The 21,202-nt window shown below is 46.0% G+C and overlaps 1 protein-coding gene across 4 annotated transcripts in view; it reads right to left on the bottom strand.

Annotated features, from left to right (window-relative positions):
• Nucleotides 1-21,202, bottom strand: part of CDS1 (CDP-diacylglycerol synthase 1) — an 865,373-nt gene that overhangs the window by 553,061 nt on the left and 291,110 nt on the right. For all 4 annotated transcript variants that reach the window (XM_069630399.1, XM_069630400.1, XM_069630402.1 and 1 more), the window contains one exon: nucleotides 13,750-13,889. In XM_069630399.1, the coding sequence (XP_069486500.1) occupies nucleotides 13,750-13,889 (140 nt within the window). The remainder of the gene's footprint in view (nucleotides 1-13,749; nucleotides 13,890-21,202) is intronic.

Here is a 21,202-nt window from a genome sequence, read left to right as displayed (position 1 = left end):
GGTTCACTATGGCTTTTTCCTAAACAATTTCAACTGTTGCATAAGTCTTCATGTCCTTTTAACAATCCACTGTGGACATCACTCCGTCGGGTTCACTCTTTGTCAACACAATGTTCATTGGCCATCATGCTTCGCCTCGTTCTGCAGGCATCCCTCGGTCGGGTTCACGTTTGCCAGCCTCACAGTTCCTCCCACTTTCTCATCAAGCAGGATTCACTTCCCTTCGTCTTGTAGTTACTTGTTGGTCAAAGACTTTCGACTGTACAGTGGGTTTTTCTAGACCCCTGTATGACAACTTTGACCTTTTTCTTGCGGTTCTAAGGCATTCTGGTATCGGAAGTTTCAACAATAGGGGAATCAACCAGCGTCTCACGAGTAAGCACCCACATGGTGCCAGACCCCTCAGCAGCCGGTTTCCCCTGAGGTCTTAACAGTTCTTGGATTTTCCTTTAATTTGCCACTCTCAACTTTCAACACAGTGAGATCTCATCACGTCTTCTTTCGACTCAATGGCTGTGATGAACCGCTTGGCTTTGCTGGTCTTTGGAGTCAATGACAGTACCACGGTAGCGTCTCTCCCTGTCCTAGTTATCAGTGTAGGAGGGCTCTGTGTACCGCTGACATCAGCTGCAACACATGCTGGCTATTGTTGGTGGTCTTATGATTCTTTTCACATAGGCTTCGTGGGTCTGGCTCGAAAGGGGCAAGGTTGCTTCACTCCTTGTCGCCCCTTCGGTTCTCGCCGCCTTGCTCCTCCTCTTCAACTGCCGCCGTGGGATAGCCGTCTTGTTGTGTGGTCATTCTTGCTCGTAGTGTGTTCTACTGCTCCACTTTTTATCCCTTTGGGGAAACGAAAGGGCGGTCAGGTGTGTGGTCCTGGTCAATTGCCTGACTTTGCCTGACCCTTGTGTTGGGACAGGTCAGGTAAATGGCTCTGATGTTAGTCCGTTGTCTTTTGTGCCGTGAGAAAGTGTTTGTGTCGGGAAAGGGGGAGGGGTAGAGTTTCCAAGTATCCTGCATGTTAGTATGGGGAAAAAGTGTTATAAGAAGGGGAATACCGCATTTCACCCATCAGTGTCCCACTTCCACTCACTGAGGACCCACCCATCCAGGTAATCCTCCCGCACTGGTCCACTCCCAGGAATTGGCTCCAATAGCGATGGCTGTGTCCTGGCCACTTGGATGACAGATCCCAGGGACTAGTCAGGGAGACACCTTCAGGTTTCTCGCACACTCCATTCAAATACAATTTGAATATTCAGTTTCTTTTTCGTGCTAAATCAGATGATTCTTGATTTTGCAGTATTGACAACCAAATCCAGGGCAGTATGTATAACGGCCAGAATGATCAATACGCCCTTTGATATACCCCACATGTGATTACTTACGACCCCAAGGTCATTCTGCGACTGTTCATAGGTTAACTCTAATAGGTCAAGCACTCCAAACAGTACATAACCGTAAAGATGCAATGACACTTAATTTGCCTATATTTATATTCCCCCCCCCCAATATGATCACTTGGTATTAAAAAACAAACATGTAAACCTAATTATAAAGCGCTATATAAATTAAAATAAATACAAAACTAATCAACAATCAAAATCCATAAAAGCATGCATTAAAATGCCATAAAAGGCAAAAATGAAACAAATATGTAAAAAGTGACAATCGCATTTATAGATGCAAGGGTGCATGAGGGGAAAATCACAGGTGGTCCAGAAGGCACTGTCTGGCACTATTGGCCAGTTTCCCCTCTTCCTCTTGCGGACTCTGTTCATCTTGGTACACACATTCGCAAGTGTGCAGTTAACAGATTTCTTTGTAATTGTAAAGTACAAAGAGAGGAAAAAGGCCAACTGGGTTGGGGGGCACCCTTTGTCAGACTTCCATATTTCTCCCACGAGCCACGTCCTACTTGTCACTATCATAATTGGGCAGTGTCGATTTTACAAAACAAACTGCATTCAGTGGCCTGTTCAGGGTCTAAAGAGGGAATATGTAAAAGCCTGATGGCCAACTGTGGCAGATACAAGACTTCTCATACAATCAATAAGCAACCCCTGCTTTAAATGAAGTAAAATGAAACTAGATTCCTACTTCTATTACATTTTAGGTTGCACCACTGAGCAAAGTCAAATTTCACCCAATACATTCCTTAGAATAATTGCAATCCATTCTTCGAAATAACTGTCCATTTAAGCAGTCACGATTGAAGATAAACCATGCTTTAAGCAAACCCCAAGAGTCCAGCAACACCAAGAGAAACGATTTAGATAGTTTCAAACACTTGAAATTAAAAACTCTTCCTTTCACAAGAACCTTTCCCCAATTACCACTTATTACAACTAGATCACCTGTGTATTTTCAGTATAGAGGCCTGTCCTCTCTATACGTGTTTGTTCCATGTGCAAGCCAAAATCAACATTGTCCCCTCACATTTATTAATAGCAGCCCATAGGTTCCCATTACAAAGTAACTAAACATCACAAAAAGGCTTGCATCTCAAACTTGGGAGCCATATTAGAATGACGTGCAGAGAATCAGGTCCACAGCCGGTTGGTGGTTATAAAGTTCTGGAGACACTTGTCTGAGCTAGGGTTATAGTTTCTGTTGCCCGATTCTTTTAACTGGAGAATTTCTAGGACATCTGCAAGAGAGATCCTTTAAAGCCAGATCAGATCAATGTAAAGTTGTGCAGTTACAGAGAAATACTTCAGAAATCCCCCACCACATCTAATAGGAAAACTATCAAACTGGGAGCAGGCAACTCGGGAAGGTGCAGTAGACAAGTAGTCCCCCCTGAAGGTTGACACACCGACCAAAAGTGAGGAATCTTGTAATGTGTGTGTTTTGTGAGAAACCTGAGGGTATTCTCCCAGTAAGACCTCGAGAATCCCTTATTCAGGTGGCAGGATACGGCCATCACTGTTGGATCCAGTTCCTGGGGGTGCATCACCTGGGTAGGGAACCCAATACCTCAGGTGAGAGGCAGTGCCATCACGGGAAGGATGGCGAGGGGAATGACGTCTCTGCAGCTTTTATGAACTATTCCGGCTCATCTCTTCCACCCATTGAATCTTCCTTACCCAAAAGGTAAAGCCAACAAGCCATTCACATCTGGTAAACTTTTTACGAACCACAACTCCCAAAATCCCGGTTTCCTTGCTTCTTATCCGGATACCCCCCGGACATTCTTTCCCCCATTCCGCTAGTTATTTTGTCCCAAACACCCACTCAACTTGGAGTAGGCACTACCGTTCCCATAATCCCCCTCGTTTATTTCACGATCCCTGTTATTCCTGTCTGCTTCAAGAACCCTACCAATCATGTCCCTCTGTCACTTTCCGAGATCCCAGGCTGCTTTGACAACTACCATTCCCACAATCCTGCATACATAGGTCACGATAAGAACTACAGTCATTCTCGTTTATCTCAAAAACCCTCCAAAACCTACCCTTCCGAGATCACCCCATACCCAAATACGAAAGCCATAATCCCATGTGACACCTCTTTCCCTTCCAACGCTGTAGGATACTTTGACACTCCAACGCCCCCCCATCCCCTATTCTGACACTAACACCTTTACACACCCAAGACAGACAAATGTAAACCCTCTCTACTTGACATGTCCCAACACCGGGGTCAGGCAAAGACAGGAAATTAACCTGAATCACATAGACCCAACGGCCCTTTCCTTTCCCCGTAGGGATAAAAGGTGGGGAAAGAGCACAGTACGAGCAAGGCGAGCACAATGGCAGAGCTACGCAGGCGCGGTGGATCAAGAGAAGGAGAAAGGCGGCAGGAATCTAGATGGTGGCGAGGAGAGAAGAGACCTTGCCCTTTTCAACACAGGCTTGCAGAATATTCGTGGAAGAGAGCCTAAAACCAACAAGAGCACAAGTGTCTTGAAGCAGATGTCAACGGTACACATGGCAAGCTTATGCTAATGAGCAGGACTGAGGGAAGCTCCTGTGCCTGTAGTACCGGCCTTAACACCAGGAAAGCCAAAAGCCAAGCGGTTCATCACAGCCGGTGAGTCGACGGGAGAATTAATAAGAACCGGGCTGCGTTGAGTGAGAGCCTCGCAAAGTGGCAAGTTTAATGACTGTAAATAACAAGTGTTAAGGTGAGCCCAGCTGCAGAGGGGAAACCCAGCACCACGTGGGGGGGGGGGGGTGGGACGGGGAGAGTGAGAAAGAGAGAGAGGGGGAGAGAAAGGGAGAGAGAGAGAGAGAGAGAAAGGGAGGAGAGAGAGAGAGAGAGAAAGGGAGGAGAGAGAGAGAGAGAGAGAGAAAGGGAGGAGAGAGAGAGAGAGAAAGGGAGGAGAGAGAGAGAGAGAGAAAGGGAGGAGAGAGAGAGAGAAAGGGAGAGAGAGAGAGAGAGAAAGGGAGAGAGAGAGAGAGAAAGGGAGGAGAGAGAGAGAGAAAGGGAGAGAGAGAGAGAGAGAGAAAGGGGAGAGAGAGAGAGAAAGGGGAGAGAGAGAGAGAAAGGGGAGAGAGAGAGAGAGAGAAAGGGGAGAGAGAGAGAGAGAGAAAGGGGGGAGAGAGAGAGAGAGAAAGGAGAGAGAGAGAGAGAGAAAGGGAGGAGAGAGAGAGAGAGAAAGGAGAGAGAGAGAGAGAGAAAGGGAGGAGAGAGAGAGAGAGAAAGGGAGGAGAGAGAGAGAGAAAGGAGAGAGAGAGAGAGAAAGGAGAGAGAGAGAGAGAAAGGAGAGAGAGAGAGAGAAGGGGGAGGGAGAGAGAGAAAGGGAGGGAGAGAGAGAAAGGGAGGGAGAGAGAGAAAGGGAGGGAGAGAGAGAAAGGGAGGGAGAGAGAAAGGGGAGAGAGAGAGAGAGAAAGGGGAGAGAGAGAGAGAGAAAGGGGAGAGAGAGAGAGAGAGAAAGGGGAGAGAGAGAGAGAGAGAAAGGGGAGAGAGAGAGAGAAAGGAGAGAGAGAGAGAGAGAAAGGAGAGAGAGAGAGAGAAAGGGAGGGAGAGAGAGAAAGGGAGGGAGAGAGAAAGGGAGGGAGAGAGAAAGGGAGGGAGAGAAAGGGAGGGAGAGAAAGGGAGGGAGAGAAAGGGAGGGAGAGAGAGAAGGGAGGGGGGGAGAGAGGGGGAGAGAGGGAGAGAGGGGGAGAGAGGGAGAGAGGGGAGAGAGAGAGAGGAGAGGAGAGAGGAGAGAGGAGAGGGTAGAGAGAGAGAGAGAGAGAGAGAAGAGAGAGAGAGAGAGAGAGAAGAGAGAGAGAGAGAGAGAGAGAAAGAGAAAGAGAAAGAGAGAGACCCATATCAGAGAAACTACAGATACCAGAAGGCCATAGGGGAGCCAGCTGAATAGGTCAAAGTGGTCATACTGAGGGTCAAAGTGGTCTTACTGAGGGTAAAGCAAAATCCCTGTACAATTGAAAGACTGATCTCTAAACTGTGAAAGCAAGGGAAGTGAATCCTGCATTGAGAGAAAGCAAGGAAGTGAATCCCGCATATACAAGTGAATGTGAAGTTGGCAAGAGTGAGCCCGACCAATGGATGTGGACGAGAGGGACAAAGTCTAAAGTCCCGAGAAACAGTGTGTTGACAGCCATTAACCCAGCAGAGGGATGTCCACTAGGTTTGGCAAGACAGCGAGAAAACAAGGGAATTGAATCCCGCTGAAGAGATTTGAGTGGTCTGAGCCCGGCAGAGGGAGATCCAGGGGTGAAGGTCTCACCCACTGTTCATTGAGAAAATAACTGATACGTGAAAATGTAGCAAACAGAGAGGGGGCCCAGGGGCGAAGCCATCACGCTACATGAACAGTGGCTGAAAATTGAGAAGGGTCAGCGCCCAGAAGAGGGGGATCCAGGCGTGAACCTATCACCCAGCGAACATTGGAAACAAACTTTCATTTGTTAAAAGAACTTTGTTTTGTTATTTGAACACGCCATGTCCTCAAAGGCAAGAGACTTTCAAGTGAAACTAGACTTGGCCATTGATGGCCACGATAGCCGAAAGCACGAGAGTAAAAAGCTGAACGGTCATCTCATGCTAGAAAAGCTCAAGAGTGTGTCCTGAGATCTGCCATTAGAACCGTCGTCTCGTGCTAGATGAGCCAAGATCCAATTTTACCCCGTGTTCAAAAAGTGGGTAAGGGAGACCCAGGCTACCGCACCCTGAAATCTTATTTGAGAAAACTTTTCTTTTCTTGAGAACTATCCCACACTCATTTTTGTATTAGTTGTAAGGTTTGGCAATAGGTTTCTTAGTATATTTGATACAATACCGCCAGGACTGCCTTATTTTCATTTTGATGGTGGATGCTTGTTCCCATCCTAGATTTAGGTTTTGATTAGGTGTTTTTCCAACCTGCATACAGAGGTCATTGTTCAATAAACACCCTCGATTTGTGATCACTTGTGTCTGTCTTACTTGTTGCAACCATGAGTTTCTCACAGTGTATAGCAAGGGTGCCCAAACTGATGAGTCTCAAGAGACTATCCTTTATCAAACAAGTTTATTCACTGAATTTAGCACTGTATGGGTTTCATCTCAGGGATCTCTTCCGATATCTTGAATGCTTCTTATATTCCAGATACCATTAACAAGGCTAATGCAATACTATTAACGTTTCCTAGGACAGACTATCAATTTGTGACAAGTGCCTCACCCAGACGGTCGATTCATTTTCCAGTGTCCATTTGACATCTAGAAAAATGTTATCTGGCTCTCTTAGAGCAAAGCGCTCTATCCCAAAACCCAATAATCCCAGATTGCACACTGTAGTGGACCCTAATTCAACACCCGATTTTAGTGATTTACCGTACCCCCCTCCCCATTTTCCCAGAGCCATTTTACCACTTTTGGATGCAGGTTATTTTACCACGGTTAATTGGGGTGGGTAGAAGGTAAAATAGAGGGCATGTGGGGTCAGGGACAGTGGTAGGACAAAGGTATTGGGGGCTGTCCCCTTGTAAAAACACTGCAGTAAAAATGCAGTAAGAAGTCTCACTCATTGAGCTATAATAGACCCGATTGAACATTTGTCCCTCTAACCTCACCAGTTAAACTAAAATGATGCAGGTTCCATTTGTCCAACAACCAGCCCTGTGCATACCTGCCTACATTTGAAAATCAAAAACCATGAGATTTTATGCCCCGCCCATAGCTGCACAAGACTCCGCCCAAAAGCCCTACCCGCAGATCAATAAAGTAAATGCAGTTATTGTAGCCGTCATTAGAAACAAACCAACTACATTACGTGCAACCAGTATTCAAATATACAAATATTTAAATGAATACAGTTAAAGGTGTAACGATTATTTTGAGTTTTGGAAACTTGTTTACAGCCTTAGTAAGGATTTTGTTAATTAGATGATCCTGGGGCTGACTCACATGACACACATGCTGCAAAGCAGCAGCCTGCAGATGTCCAGCCAAAACGAGAGCAGATTATGAGGGGAGGGGTCGGGGCTGATGAGGGATGGATGTATGTCTACAGTGCCTCTGTGTTGTGCCCCAGCTGTCAGCTCAGGAACAGCAGGGCTTGGCCAGCACCACACCACAACAGGCACACGCACAGATAGGGGCAGCACCCCAGCCTGCAAAAAGTGCACAGCAAGAGGCTGCGGATGAAGGGCAGCCAATAGTGGCAGGCACGGGAGACACTCCAGTGATGCTGGCTAAGGGAAGGCCTGCAAAGTGACTACTGTGGAAAACCTGGAGACAACACTCTTCCGCAGAAACCCGGAGAAGAGCGTAAAAACCCTGAGTCTCTGAGCTAAACCCAGAGGTTAGGCAGGTACAGCCCTGTGGGGACGCAGCAATGACAGCCACACACGCTGACAACAAAGGAAGCACGGCAGCAGGGAGGGGAAGCACGGCAGGTATCGCAGGATGGAAGACTGATGCAGCAACCGGGGGAAGTGCAGCGACCACCGCACACAGAAATGCAGCACCACAAGTCACAAAGGGGAACACAGTGGCTGCCGCGTTTCAGAAAGTACGACTGCTGCACCGGGAAACAGGATACTGGCAGGTGAAGCACTCTCCACAATAACCCTCACTGGATGGAAGCCTTCTTCCATAAAGCACACAGAAAAATGAACAGTGGGCAGAGGGAGAGCAAAACAACATGAGAGGGAATGGAGCCCATTAACAATTATAACAAGCAGTACAAACCAACCAGGGAAGCCATAATGACATAATAGCAGGGCCCAGCCACGAAGGACATGAGGGAAGACCGGCAGCCATTACAGGCGGCTGTGCTTACCCTGAAGAGAGGGGATTGGTGGATTTTGGAAAGGAAAACATAATTGGTTGAAGAGGGCAGGGGGGGGACTATAAAAGAGGAAGAATTCCCAGTTTCAATGTTGCACTTCTTAAGATCTAAGACGACATGTGTTCCAAACAATACCCAGAGGAGCGGTAGGCCTATCAGGAGCAGGAAATCGAATACTCCGTACAAAAGACCTCTGGAGCCAGAGTAACCCAGATGAAAGTAAGAGGGTGGAGTAACCCAATACTGGTATATCCTTTGAGTTTGTAGTGGCAAACTAAGGGTCTGTAATGGGAGAAAGGTCTTGTCAAATTGGTATTTTCTTTCCATTAGTTCTTGGTCATAGATTAGGGATATGCATTTAAGCACTCTAATGGAGCCTGACCACTATCGCCTCCATTTATTGCTTTGTCTCCCTACTAACCCTGATGTGATTATCGAGCCTCCTACTCATTTGCGGGTCAGTTTCCGTTCCTGCCCCATACAATAACCATAGATTAATCTAGTCGAACTAAATTGAGAGATTTATATCGAAATACATTTCAACTCCTTCCCCTTATTAGGCTCTTGAAGACAATGCTTTTATAGATATTGGACCCATTTGTCCTCATGCGCTGAATGCCAAGTCGATGAACTTCAGTGAAACTCAAAGCCACAAAGTCACCCAATTCATAATTGCAAATCTAAATTTGTCCTAGGTCAGTCATTATCTGCACCTGTAATCTGAAATATATTGTCAGCATTATCAGAGAACTGAGAACCAGGATTAGCGAACACCAGGACCTACTGAATTCACATGATGCAAGATATCCCTTGGTGTTGAATTGGATGAAAAAACATCAACTTGACAAAAAAAAAGAAAAGAGGATATCCAATTTGTGGAACTGGAATTTATCAAATGCGATCTGAGAGGCTGTGATTGGGAACTCACTCGGGAGGCTAAACTCATATGTAAATATGAGCAGTGTTAGCTTAGGCCTCAACTCTGATCACAAGCTCAATGTTATTCTCTGAAACAGAATACTGTTTGAACTGCTTTTGACAAACCTCATTGTTTCCCAACGCTTTTATACACCCCTCCAACTTACTTCGGAAACCAAATGTGAACACAGGTTTATCGATTAAATCAGGATCCCCAGTGATCATATGTAACCACCTGGGACAAGGTTCCAGAGCCAGTTCTAACAATATAACACACACCCTATCCCCCCACATCAAAAGCCCTCTGCCCCCTCCTCTCAGCCTTGACCCCTTAATAACCACAGCAACACCCTAAACTGGTCTGCTACGCGCGCCACCTTCTCCACTATCTCTATTACCATCAGGCACACGCGATTAGATACGCTCAAGTGAGATGCGCCCTGCCGTGTCTATTCTTCAAAGGCAGCACTGCTAACCATGCATAGCAATATGTGCCAACATGATCCCCCTTATTGACACTAGCCACCACAACATTAATACAGGTTTATCCTGCGAGTCACTGTCTCCACTCCCAATTACCAGAAGGCACATGCCCCAAGTGATAGGTGCCCTGCCGGGTCTAATCCCCAACACACTGCACCTTTAACCATGCATGCCGAAATATGCCAACATGATCCTTTGACACTGTGGCCATTCCCATTATCATGAGGCCAATATTCTAGACCCCCCCGCCCCCCTCTCTCCAGTTAATAACCACACACCTTCCTGCTCACAGGCAATACAATTCTTGGTCAAAGCCCAAGCAACCCAGAGTCATAATGTGGCTTATAGTTGCCATTACGCTATACTGCACAACATTTCTGCCTGCATTGATTTCCTATGGAAACCAGGCAGCCAATCAGACTCCGCCATGCAATTTGCTGACTGGCCAATCGGCACACAATGTTATATAGCGGCAGGGATCGAAAGATGACCATGACCGCTCATCTTGTTTCCAGAGGCCTTCCAGGCCAAACGGTTAAGCCCCTGCCTCACAGCCAGGCTCCTTTAACCTGGCACCTTGATGACTATCAACTGCCCACTTCAGTCGCCTTGGGCACACTTCACCTTCCTCACTTTTTCCCTCTTGCGCCCTAAACTTGCTCCGGATCATTGCACTTTCAATTACCACCCCACACTGGCCAGCGCAAAGCCAACACCTGGGGTCTGGCCACCTACTCTCCATGTTACCACCACAGGCAACCACGCCCCCCCCCACCCTTCATCCTTCACCCAAAGATGCCTTTACATGCATGCTATACTTATACATGCATCACGCCAGACCGCAACTACCTTCCATAGTATTTTGGAATTCAGTTTTAAATAACTCTTGGCCCTGCCAGACAAGACTTATTTCAAAAGGGCACATCCCACCCTTACCCAGATGGGCCACTACAACTTCCAGGGCAATCCACACATGTATTACATTCCTCCAGATATCTACCTCAAGCCCTGCGCCACCCTCCACTGTGTGCCATACCTACTAGCACCCATATATGCCAACCTGCACCTCGCAGTATGGACGTTTCCTGCTATACACTGACCCTCACTCGAACTGACCACTTCTCAACACTAGGATCACCACCTCCCATGGGGGGCGCACCACACTTCCACGCCACGCACCGGTTATTCAGCACACTATTTCTGAGCCCCACTCCTTATATTCCATTGTCCTCCTCTTAAGCTGCTACCCAGTCCTTTAACCCGGGAATCTTACTAATGCCAATACCTTTCACACCAACGTTCTACTCATTCTCCCTCACAGTTGCTACGCAGCCTCCTTAACCAAGGACTATAAGTCTGCAATATCCATTCTGGTAAGAACCTCCACATCCAATACCAATTCCTACTAGTATTGAGCTCAACCTCATCTAGCCAATTTTCACATGTTTCTCCTTCTCCTCGCTCCTTGGCGCAACTTCCTTCTACTATAAGATGTACCCAACTCGGCCAGTTCTAATTCCATTACCAATGTACTATACACGTATATATCTGTCACACCACATTCACTGTGTGTCACCATACTGTTCATATGACAAATGTATGTCCTCATGTCACCGAGCAATGCACTTTGTCACAAATCACATCGCTACTCACAGCAACTTACCACATCACCAATATGGCACTCTCACTATGCCACAACATCACAGCCTTGATGAAGACGTTTTGGTCGAAACATGTGTTGACCTTCTACATGTTGGCACTACATGTGCTCTAAAGACTGTGGCAACCTTATACTAATTAAATTCACACTAGTTTGAAGACTCATCATTTGCCTGTGCTAGACGCACTACCGTATCTAGTGCATAATATTGGAATCCAGCGCCAACACAGACAGGGCTGCCTTCCTCTTCCTAGAGCTCACCATACAGGACTTTTGGGGCACTGTCCCGCAGGAACCCTGGACTTGGCAGCAAGACGCACTATAGAATGCGGAACAAGATCAGCGCAGGGATACATTTTTCCTTTAATGCCCTCACCATTACTTTCCTTACAGTTGTAAAGTGCGTTTTCGGCTAAAGACATTGAGACATATTAACAAATTACCCTGTAAAAGCATTGATTTTGTGGTAAACCAATCTGAAGACATACTCCCGATAAGGAGTTTCCCCAATTCATTTTTTCAACCCGTCATGTTTTGAGAGTTAAAGAGCCAAAAGATGGTAAAGTACCAGGCCTTTGGCAGCAAACACTGGTCTGGATCCCATCCTTAGCAAAACCTCAATATCATTAATATTGATGAAGGTACTCAATAGTTAGATGGAAGCAGAAATGATCTGCATCTACAAGAAGGGGAATTGGATGGAGGCAATCCAGTATCTTCCGATATCCCCACTAGATAGCACTGCCAAAATATATGGCAAAGTTCTCCTGAATCACCTCGACGAATGGACCCGCATTAACATTCTCAGATTTACAAGCATGGTTTGAAATTGGAGTGACTACAATGCACCAATTATTCTGGTTGTATTTATTGACCCAACCCAATAGTCATTTTTTACCACTGAAAGACTGTTTTTAACAGACCTAAAATGTGCTGCAAACTTAAGATGCCCCCACTGAACTCTTGCAATCCATTGGAGGTTTCTTTAATTGCCATTCAGCTTGGGTTAAATATAGTCCTAGACGAGAAAACCAGGAGCTTCCCAGTGAAAACGGGTGCTATATAGGATATACTGATGTTTATATTGAATTGAAATTGATACATTTTTATGAAACTGATTCATAATTTTTTTTATTAAGATTTCTTAATCTGAAGTAAACGTAATAAAGAATGCATCATTTAATGCAAACCTTGTACCTTGGTGGGCATAATTGTGCTCTTCCAGTATGGCAGTATGATTTTGAAATGAAAAGATTTTGGTTCATCCCACTTTTGTTCTCATTTTTTAAATCATGAATTCTTGGACAACTAATTGGGTTTGAATTTTGAGAGCTATTTGGAGCGGGAAAGAAAACATTAATACAGGACATATAATATGACTAAAGAATCTTAATATACAAGAATGAGACATTATCACAATTGCGCAGAAGTGTATATGCTGGGTTTTTCCCTGGTGAACATTTTATATATGAGTAGATCTCAATTTAGAATGCATTGGAGAGACATTTGTTAATGGTACAATGATATATACAACTTTGAGAAATATGGAGTGCAGGTATGGGCGACTAAATCAAAACAGTTTTTGTTGTTAACAAATGGTGGCCTATATGGCGATTGAGGTTTGATGACCAACAATTTATTTTAGATGCAATGAGGAAATTGATTATATTGTTAGCTACTTCTGTATGTGCAACCCAACATATGTACAATTTATTTGTACTACCTTTTCACATTTTTATTTTAATATTTGGACAGCCTTCAAAAAACACACCCAGTAGCACAACACAAATGTTGTCAGTCTGTTTTGTTAACTAAATGGATAACTTGTGTGAACAAAAGTGTTACGATTAAAAATCCTTAAGCTTCAAGAGATACTTGTCCTTGCTGAACTGTAATAGTTGGAATCGGGCTTCAGAAATGTTAAGGAGGTGAGCAAGGAAAGTGTTAGTCACCTAATCATTCCCCAGTGCACTTGCCGGACTTGGTTATTTTTTTTATTTTGTAGTTATTACATTTTTATAAGACGCACTGCACAGCAAAACGTTTAGGCGCCACAGGTATACCCTTCTCATTGCAAACTAAAACAAGTAGCCTAATAACAATTTGTACTGGAATGTGACAATGTGACAATATAACTGGAAGAAACGGAAGAAAACAAATACAAGATTTATTCAGTTTCTGGGCTTAAAATGTCATGTTAGATGTGTTCTAAACACCCCTGCTTACTGAACAAGATGTCATTGCCTTGCAATTGCTCTGAAACTAATATAGTGAAAATTAACTAAATCAAACCTTGTAAAATATAAATCCCTAACATTTGTATTGCTTAAAGCGCCAACCTAGCTCTAGAGCAGCAGAGCGCTTTACATCAGGAAGGTGCCAACATTGGGCATGGCATTGTATACAGTAATGCCTTACTGCTAAATAAAAGATTTGTTTTACAAAGTTAACAAAAGCATACCTGTGAGGTAGAGTGTAAATGATATGAACCTATGGTAACGGACTAGGAATTGGAGTGACTCTTCTCTCTGCACCGATGTGGCAAAATAGTCTGCCAATGTCTCTCCATAGAAAAAGTAGTTGACACAGAGGAGAAAATACCTGCAACCAAATGAACAACAGTGAACATGCACCTTCTGTACATACAGTCTACCATTTATGAATCACACAGTACAGCAATCCCAATTTCCAAATGATTTCCTGTAAGTGGTAAACGTAAGAACCTATTCAAAATAATTAGTGCTTATTAAAAATAATTCAGTCCAGAAAAGAAAGCAGATGGGTAAACCCTGCATTTCTACTACTTACCAAGCCATTACCTCATAAATATCCTTTAACATAGCATATCATTTTCTGCATCACTGCTGGAAAGCAGGACCTTTCTTGTTGGGGCGGGGGAGGAGAGAAAATACAGGCAGTAGTGCTGTGCATAGTTGTGTCACTTCGCCTTTGCATACTTCATGAACGTTACTGAAAAATTTGAAACTTCATACAGTTGACCAGGAAAGCCTTACTATATACAAAATATGCATACAAGAATGCTTTGTGTGTCTATATACATAAATAAAAGTGTATACGCATACACACGCATATAATGCTTTTCTGCAAAACTTCCCTATATATTTATATGTATGAAAAAAAGGATGCCTATTGCCGCCCTAAAGTTAAGATCAAACCAATGACCATGGACTTTTCCGAAAATGTCATCGTAAGTAACTTTTGACTCACTTAATGGATCTGGCTGAAATCTCCAAAAACAATTGTCTGCCACAAGCCCCCCCAAACAAGACATTTTGGGTCAAAGTCGTCAAAACGGTTCAGAAAATAAGGGAAAAAAAACAGTTGTTGGCCTACTTAGATTCATTTTCCCCCATAGAGAAAAGGGGCCTTCTTTGAACGCTAGACAAGTTGGGCAAAAAATGTCGCAGCTATTGCTTTTTTTTTTTTTTATTAGCTGCAAATCAGTCCAGTAGCTTTAAAAGAATGTTAGCCCAGAATAGCATGCCCCTGTACAAATAAATTGTGCATTGAAGCACTCCAGCTTTTCAGGAATTAAAAGCCTCCAATTGTTTGGGGCTCCATGCACGCGATTACCGAGGTAATCCCAAGGGAACATGAAAAGAAAGTACTCAAAATGTTATTTGTTGGAGGGAAAGTGGTGGTTTTACATCAAGGTAGGATGGGAGGGTGAAAGAGGTACAAATGGTTAGTTGGGCACTGGAGAGGGCTGGAGTGCCCATTTTTAGTCAGTTTTGGTTTACTGCAGGTATCGCACAAGAAAAAATAAATCGCACCATTGAACATTTTGTGAACATTCTATTGCGAATAACTGGCTGAAATTTCCAAAAGAAATGGCTAGCACGCCCCGTATTCCAAATAAGACACTGCCCCAAATGTAGCCAACGGTTATGCATGGAAAATACTTTAGCTCGAACCCATTTGTTTTGCCTTAGGCAAAAAAGCACATTATTCAACCGCTTACGGATTTGCGCCAAAAGTGCTGATCTGCCTTTTGGGGGTTTGGAGTAAATCCATCCAGAAGGGGGTGACCTAGACCCAATAAAACATACATATATAAAACATACATATACATGTATATGTTTGTTTTATTGGGCCTAGGTCACCCCCTTCTGGATGGATTTACTCCAAACCCACAAAAGGCAGATCAGCACTTTTGGCGCAAATCCGTAAGCGGTTGAATAATGTGCTTTTTTGCCCAAGGCAAAACAAATGGGTTTGAGCTAAAAAAAGCATATATGTGTATATCATGCATTACTTACCGTAATACGTAATAGCATTTCTGATGATTGTATCTGCTTAGATTCACATGCTGTGCATATGGTCCGACATCCAGTGGTAACTGCAGAGTATTGCATCTTGTCTTTCTGGGACCGAAAGGGGACATCGGCATAGGCGTGTCTGTAACACTATCCCTATCGTGACGTGTAGTGTACCCAAAATCCCTCACGCGCCGAGGTCCCTCCGATTGTATTTTTTCTGCCATAAGGGAGCTCAAGGCTATAGTGAGTGAGTACGTGAAAGAGAGAAAGTAGTAAGACGTCTATGTTTCTTCCACCCCGAGCGGGGAGGTAGGGAGGGCGCATGTGAATCTAAGCAGATACAATCATCAGAAATGCTATTACGGTAAGTAATGCATGTCTTCTGATGCTTGTTAATCTGCTTAGAATCACATGCTGTGCATAAACTAGCGAGCAGTACCCGGAGTTGGAGGTGGGTTGTGAGAAGGAACAGTAGAGAAAAGATGTCTTAATACTGCTTGTCCCACCTGAGAATCAGACCTAGAATGAGTGTCTAGGCAATAGTGTTTTGTAAAGGTGTGTACAGAACTCCAGGTTGTCGCTTTGCAAATGGACTCAAGCGGAACATTTGCAATGAATGCTATGGATGCCCCAGTGCCTCGAGTAGAATGTGCTCTAGGCTTGAAAGGCAGTTCTCTCTTAGCAAGAGAAACAGTGTGATGCATTTGACAATCCACCTTGAGATAGCCGATTTAGAGACAGGATCCCCTTCTCTATCAACTGCCACTGAAATGAAGAATTGTTTGGTCTTCCTAAGTGGTTTAGTTCTTTCTAGGTAAAACATGACTGCCCTGCGCACGTCTAGTGTGTGAAGGCTGCTTTCGGCCAAGTTAGTAGGGTTCTGGAAGAAAGTGGGTAGTTCAATAGATTGGTTCACATGGAACTTTGAGATGAATTTAGGAGCAAACCTGGGATGTGCGCGCAGAACTACCTTATCTTTGTGGACTGTAACAAAGGGGTCTAGAACAGAAAGAGCCTATAGTTCGTTAACCCTTCTGATAGAAGCGATAGCCACTAGGAAGGCTGTCTTATAAGTCAGGTCTTTCAGACTTGCTTTATGCATAGGCTCAAAGGGGGCTCCCATGAGCCTGGTCAAAACCACATTCAGATCTCATCCCGAGGCTAAATGAGAAATGGGAGGATAAATCCTCTTAACCCCTTCCATAAAGGCTTTAATCACCAGTATTTTCCACCACGATACTTTAAGTTGTGATGTGGTGTAGGCTGACAGAGCAGCCAGATGAACCTTTAGGGAATTGAAGACTAACCCAGAGTCCAACAGATGGGTTAGATACAGCACAATGTGTGAGGGTAAACAATCGATGGGATTGACGCCCTTGGAGTTGCAGCAGATGACAAAACGTTTACATTTGCTAGCATAGCAATAACATGTATTAGGCTTTCTTGCTTCACCGAGTATGTCCATGCACCTCAGAGTGAGTTGCAGGTGCCCAAACTCTGACTTCAGGAGCCAGGCTGCCAAGTTCAGAGTTTGTGGTAATGGGTGTAGGGTCTCCCCCCTGTCCTGTGTTGTACGGGCAGGGTAGTTTGACTGGTGGGGAGAGGGACATTTCCATCAGGTGAGCGAACCAGGGTGTGCGGGCCCACATGGGGGCCACCAGTATCATGGTAACTGCTTCCTGGTGCATCTTGTGCACTATCTTGTTGAGAAGGGGAGTCGAAGGAAAAGCGTAGACACATTTCCCCGACCATGTTATCCAGAGACCATTCCCCTTGGATCGGTTCTGGGGGTACCTGGAGGCGTAATCCTGGCATTGGGCGTTCTCCTGAGTAGCGAACAGGTCGATCTCTGGGAAACCCCATACTGCAAAAACGTTGGATACAATGTCTTCGTGCAGCCACCATTCGTATTCTTCGGGCAGAGGGAAATCTCTGCTGAGTACATTTGCCAGAAGATTGAGTTCCCCTGGAACATGTTGGGACAACAACAACATTTTGTGTTTGAGAGCCCATATCCAAATGTTTTGGGACAGCTTGGACAGCCCTGGAGAGTGAGTGCCCCCCTGTTTGTTCAGGCAATACATAGCTGTAGTGCTGTCCGTTAGAATCAGCACGGTCTTCCCTTGTAGTAGCACCTGAAAGGCTTTCAAAGCCTTGAACACCGCTAACAGCTCCAGTAAATTTATGTAGTTGGAAGCTACTTGAGGAGACCAAACTCTGTGCACTGTCTGTTGAAGCAGATGAGCCCCCCACCCAGTGAGATGCGTCTGTCGCGAGAGTGGCCTCCATTGCAGGGGTGGTCTTCCCCTTCAAGAGGTTTCTCTTGACCACCACTGCAGAGAGAGAACGAGGGCTGGCGAGACAACTACCAGATCTTCCCATTGTCCGCTGGCCTGACACCACTGGCTGTTGAGCCACTATTGCATGGGACGCATGCGCAGCCGCGCGTGGGGTACCAAGTATATGCATGACGCCATCATTACTAGCAAGCGCATGGCCTTGCGCACCGTCACCTCCCGACTGGCTACATATTGAGGTATCTGAAAAAGCATGTTCTGAACCCTCTCGGAGGGGAAGACGAGACAGTCTTTCGTCCGAATTAGAGCTCCCAGAAATTGTTTTATTTGGCTGGGGACTAAACTGGATTTCTTTTCATTGATTGAGAAACCCAGGCTGAAGAGGAGATCTACTGTTTAACGAGTCCCCTGTGATGAACCAATCATCGAGGTAAGGGTAAACTGGGACTGATAGTCTGCGCAGGTGTGCTGCTGCCACTGCCAGGACCTTGGTAAACACCCTTGGCGCCGAGGTGATGCCGAAGGGGAGTACTTTGAATTGATAATGCTTGTCCTGGATCATGAACCTTAGATATTTCCTGTGCGCTGGCAACATTGAAATATGAAAGTATGCATCTTTCATGTCCAATGTTGCCATGACGTCCCCTTGTTTCAGCAAAGGGATCATCTCCTGCAGTGTTAGCATGCAAACCTTCTGGGGTTTTATAAACTTGTTTGCTGGGCGCAGGTCTAGAACAGGGCGCATGGTGAGATCCTTTTTGGTTACAAAGAAGTACACTGAATAAATACCCTTTTTACCTGAAGAATAGGGACGGCTTCTATGGCGTCCTTTCCCAGCGGTTCTTCCACCTCTTGGATCAGAATCTCCAGATGGTCCGGTGAAAGGCGCCGTGAGCGCGGCGGTCTGAACTGTGGAGGTCGGGCGAATTCCACGCAATAACTGTGGGCGACCGTCTTTAAGACCCACTGGTCTGAAGTTATCCCCTCCCTGGACTTGGTGGTCATTTCTGACCAGAGGCTGTGGCTCCTGTGGGATTGGGGCCTCTCCCTCTGCCGCGTTTCTGACCCCTTGACGGGTAGTAAGTGGGGCTTCCAGATGTTTGTCCTGTGTTGAAGTTACCCGTGCCATAGTTGTTTTGACCAGCACAGGCTTGCCCTCGAAAGGGCCGGCGAGAGTTACTACACCTCTGGGAGGAGGGTTTCTGAGTAATTCGTTGAAGAGACTTTAGAGTCTCATGCTCCTTCTTGGCTGTTTCCAAAGCCTTATCCACCATTTTCCCCGAAGAGGTTAGACTCCTCAATGGGTTTATTAATGAGGGAGGCCCGAGTCTCAGGTTTAAATCCCGATGTACGCAGCCAAGCGTGTCTTTTCAGTAGGGTCCCTTCAGCAAGAGACCTTCCTGCAGTTTTCTGCAGCGTCCAGGGTGTTCTTGACACGTTTTGGTTAACTTGTCTTCCCTCCATTACAATGGAGAAAAGCTTAGACTTGGCGGGTTCGGGGACCTCTTGGAGAAGTTCCTGGAGCAAGTTCCATTGGGCATCAGCGTAGCATGCTAATAGTGTTGTTGTAGCAATCCGTGTAGTGTATGCGGCTGCTGATGTGACACGTTTGCCAAGGGCATACAGCCGCTTAGATTCCTTGTCCGGCGGCGATTCCCCCGTGGCAAGGAGTACCCCTGCCCTCTTCCAAGTGGTAGTCACTACCAGTGAATCTTGGATGGCGTGCCCTCCGATGTATAGAGGGTCGGAAGGGGAAGGGCAAAATCATTTTTCGACTCTTGGGTTCACTGCCTGTGTTTGAGCTGGTGACACCAATGAGGGGGCTACCCTTCTCTTAACAGAGTTAAGGAGGGGGATGGATTGACTCGCTGGAGGTTTTTCCTTAATGATCTCCTCCACAAAATGAATTGGGAGGTTATGGTCTACACGAGCCCTTTTCAGAGAAGGATGATCAGAAAAACTGATAATCTCCTCCAGCCGATCCATACACCCTTCGAATTTTTCTGTAGTCCATTTTGAGGATCCAAACGGGCCTTCGTGAGGAGAAACGACGTTCTCTGCCCTGCGGCGTCGAAAGGAGTCTAAGGGTGTCGGAAAGAGGCTCTCGACTATCCTCGTAAGCGTCGTCAGAATCGGGAACCCAGTCCGCCAAAACATTTTCCGCGGCTTGTCCCATAACCTTAAGCGGAACCGGGGTAAGACCCACCGCCGCCATCATTCTTTCGATGCTGCTTACGATAGACGCCAAATCGTCCTGAGACAGTAGCTCCGATGATTTATCGGCAGGTGTAATACCTTCCGCGGCGCTAGCGGGCCTAGCGGTTAGAGGCCTAGCCATAGTTTTCGGGCCTACCGCGGCCATAAAGACTGTCGAAGCGTCGGGCTCCCGCGCTTCGACACGTTTAGTTTTTGGAATAGCGCCCTTAATTGGTTTAGATTGCCCAGTAGCAAGGCGCTGCTGCGGATACAGGGAAGGCTTTGGATCTGAAGGATCCGAGGGAACCAGCGAAGTTTTCGGCGGCCCTGTTCCGTCGCCGGGTGTTGTTCCTATAGCAAGACCAGAGTCAAGCCTTAAGGGATCAGGGACGGGCGTGGCGGAGGTAGAAGCGTCCGCCTCAAGGTCTATAACATCTGTAACGGATGTTTGGTCATCCGAAGTACCCCCGTCACTTTCAGCAGGTGTGGCGGTGGGGGAAAGCGGGTTCCACGCGTGACATACCGTACGCGGCCCACCGCTTTACACGGCGCGCCTTAAGCCGAAGGAGTTTGTACGCCGCACACCGCTTCTCGTCGTGCTCTAGGGGAAGACAGGCTTTACACGTCCTGCGTTCGTCCTTCCAAGGATATCTGACCCTACACTTAGGGCAGAATCTGAAAGGAGTCCTTTCCATAGCTAAAAGGAAGGATGACCGGACCAGAAGGGAAAAGAGGGAAAAGGAGGAAAGACATACCGACAATATGGCCACCCCGATCCCACTCTCCCTACTGTATAGGTCGGCCAGAGGGCCCGACCACATGGAAACTCCGGCTGCCGGATCTTAGGTGCCACAATCCACAGCCGTAGACGAATTCCCTGAAGTCTTCGTCGAAGATGTTCTTGTTGTGCGAAGTAATTTAACGGGGAATAACCGACAATTCGGTAAAGATAAACAATATCTCTAGTAAGAGCTCTGCTAAGGGCGACCAGTTATCTGAGCGGAAAAAAACAATCTGAGGGACCTCGGCGAGTGAGGGATTTTGGGTACACTACACGTCACGATAGGGATAGTGTTACAGACACGCCTATGCCGACGTCCCCTTTCGGTCCCCGAAAGACAAGATGCAATACTCTGCGGTT

The sequence above is a fragment of the Ambystoma mexicanum genome, chromosome 6q, assembly GCF_040938575.1.
Source record: "Ambystoma mexicanum isolate Mex_15411 chromosome 6q, UKY_AmexF1_1, whole genome shotgun sequence".
Lineage (NCBI taxonomy): Eukaryota > Metazoa > Chordata > Amphibia > Caudata > Ambystomatidae > Ambystoma > Ambystoma mexicanum.
This window is presented reverse-complemented; position numbering and strand designations above follow the sequence as displayed.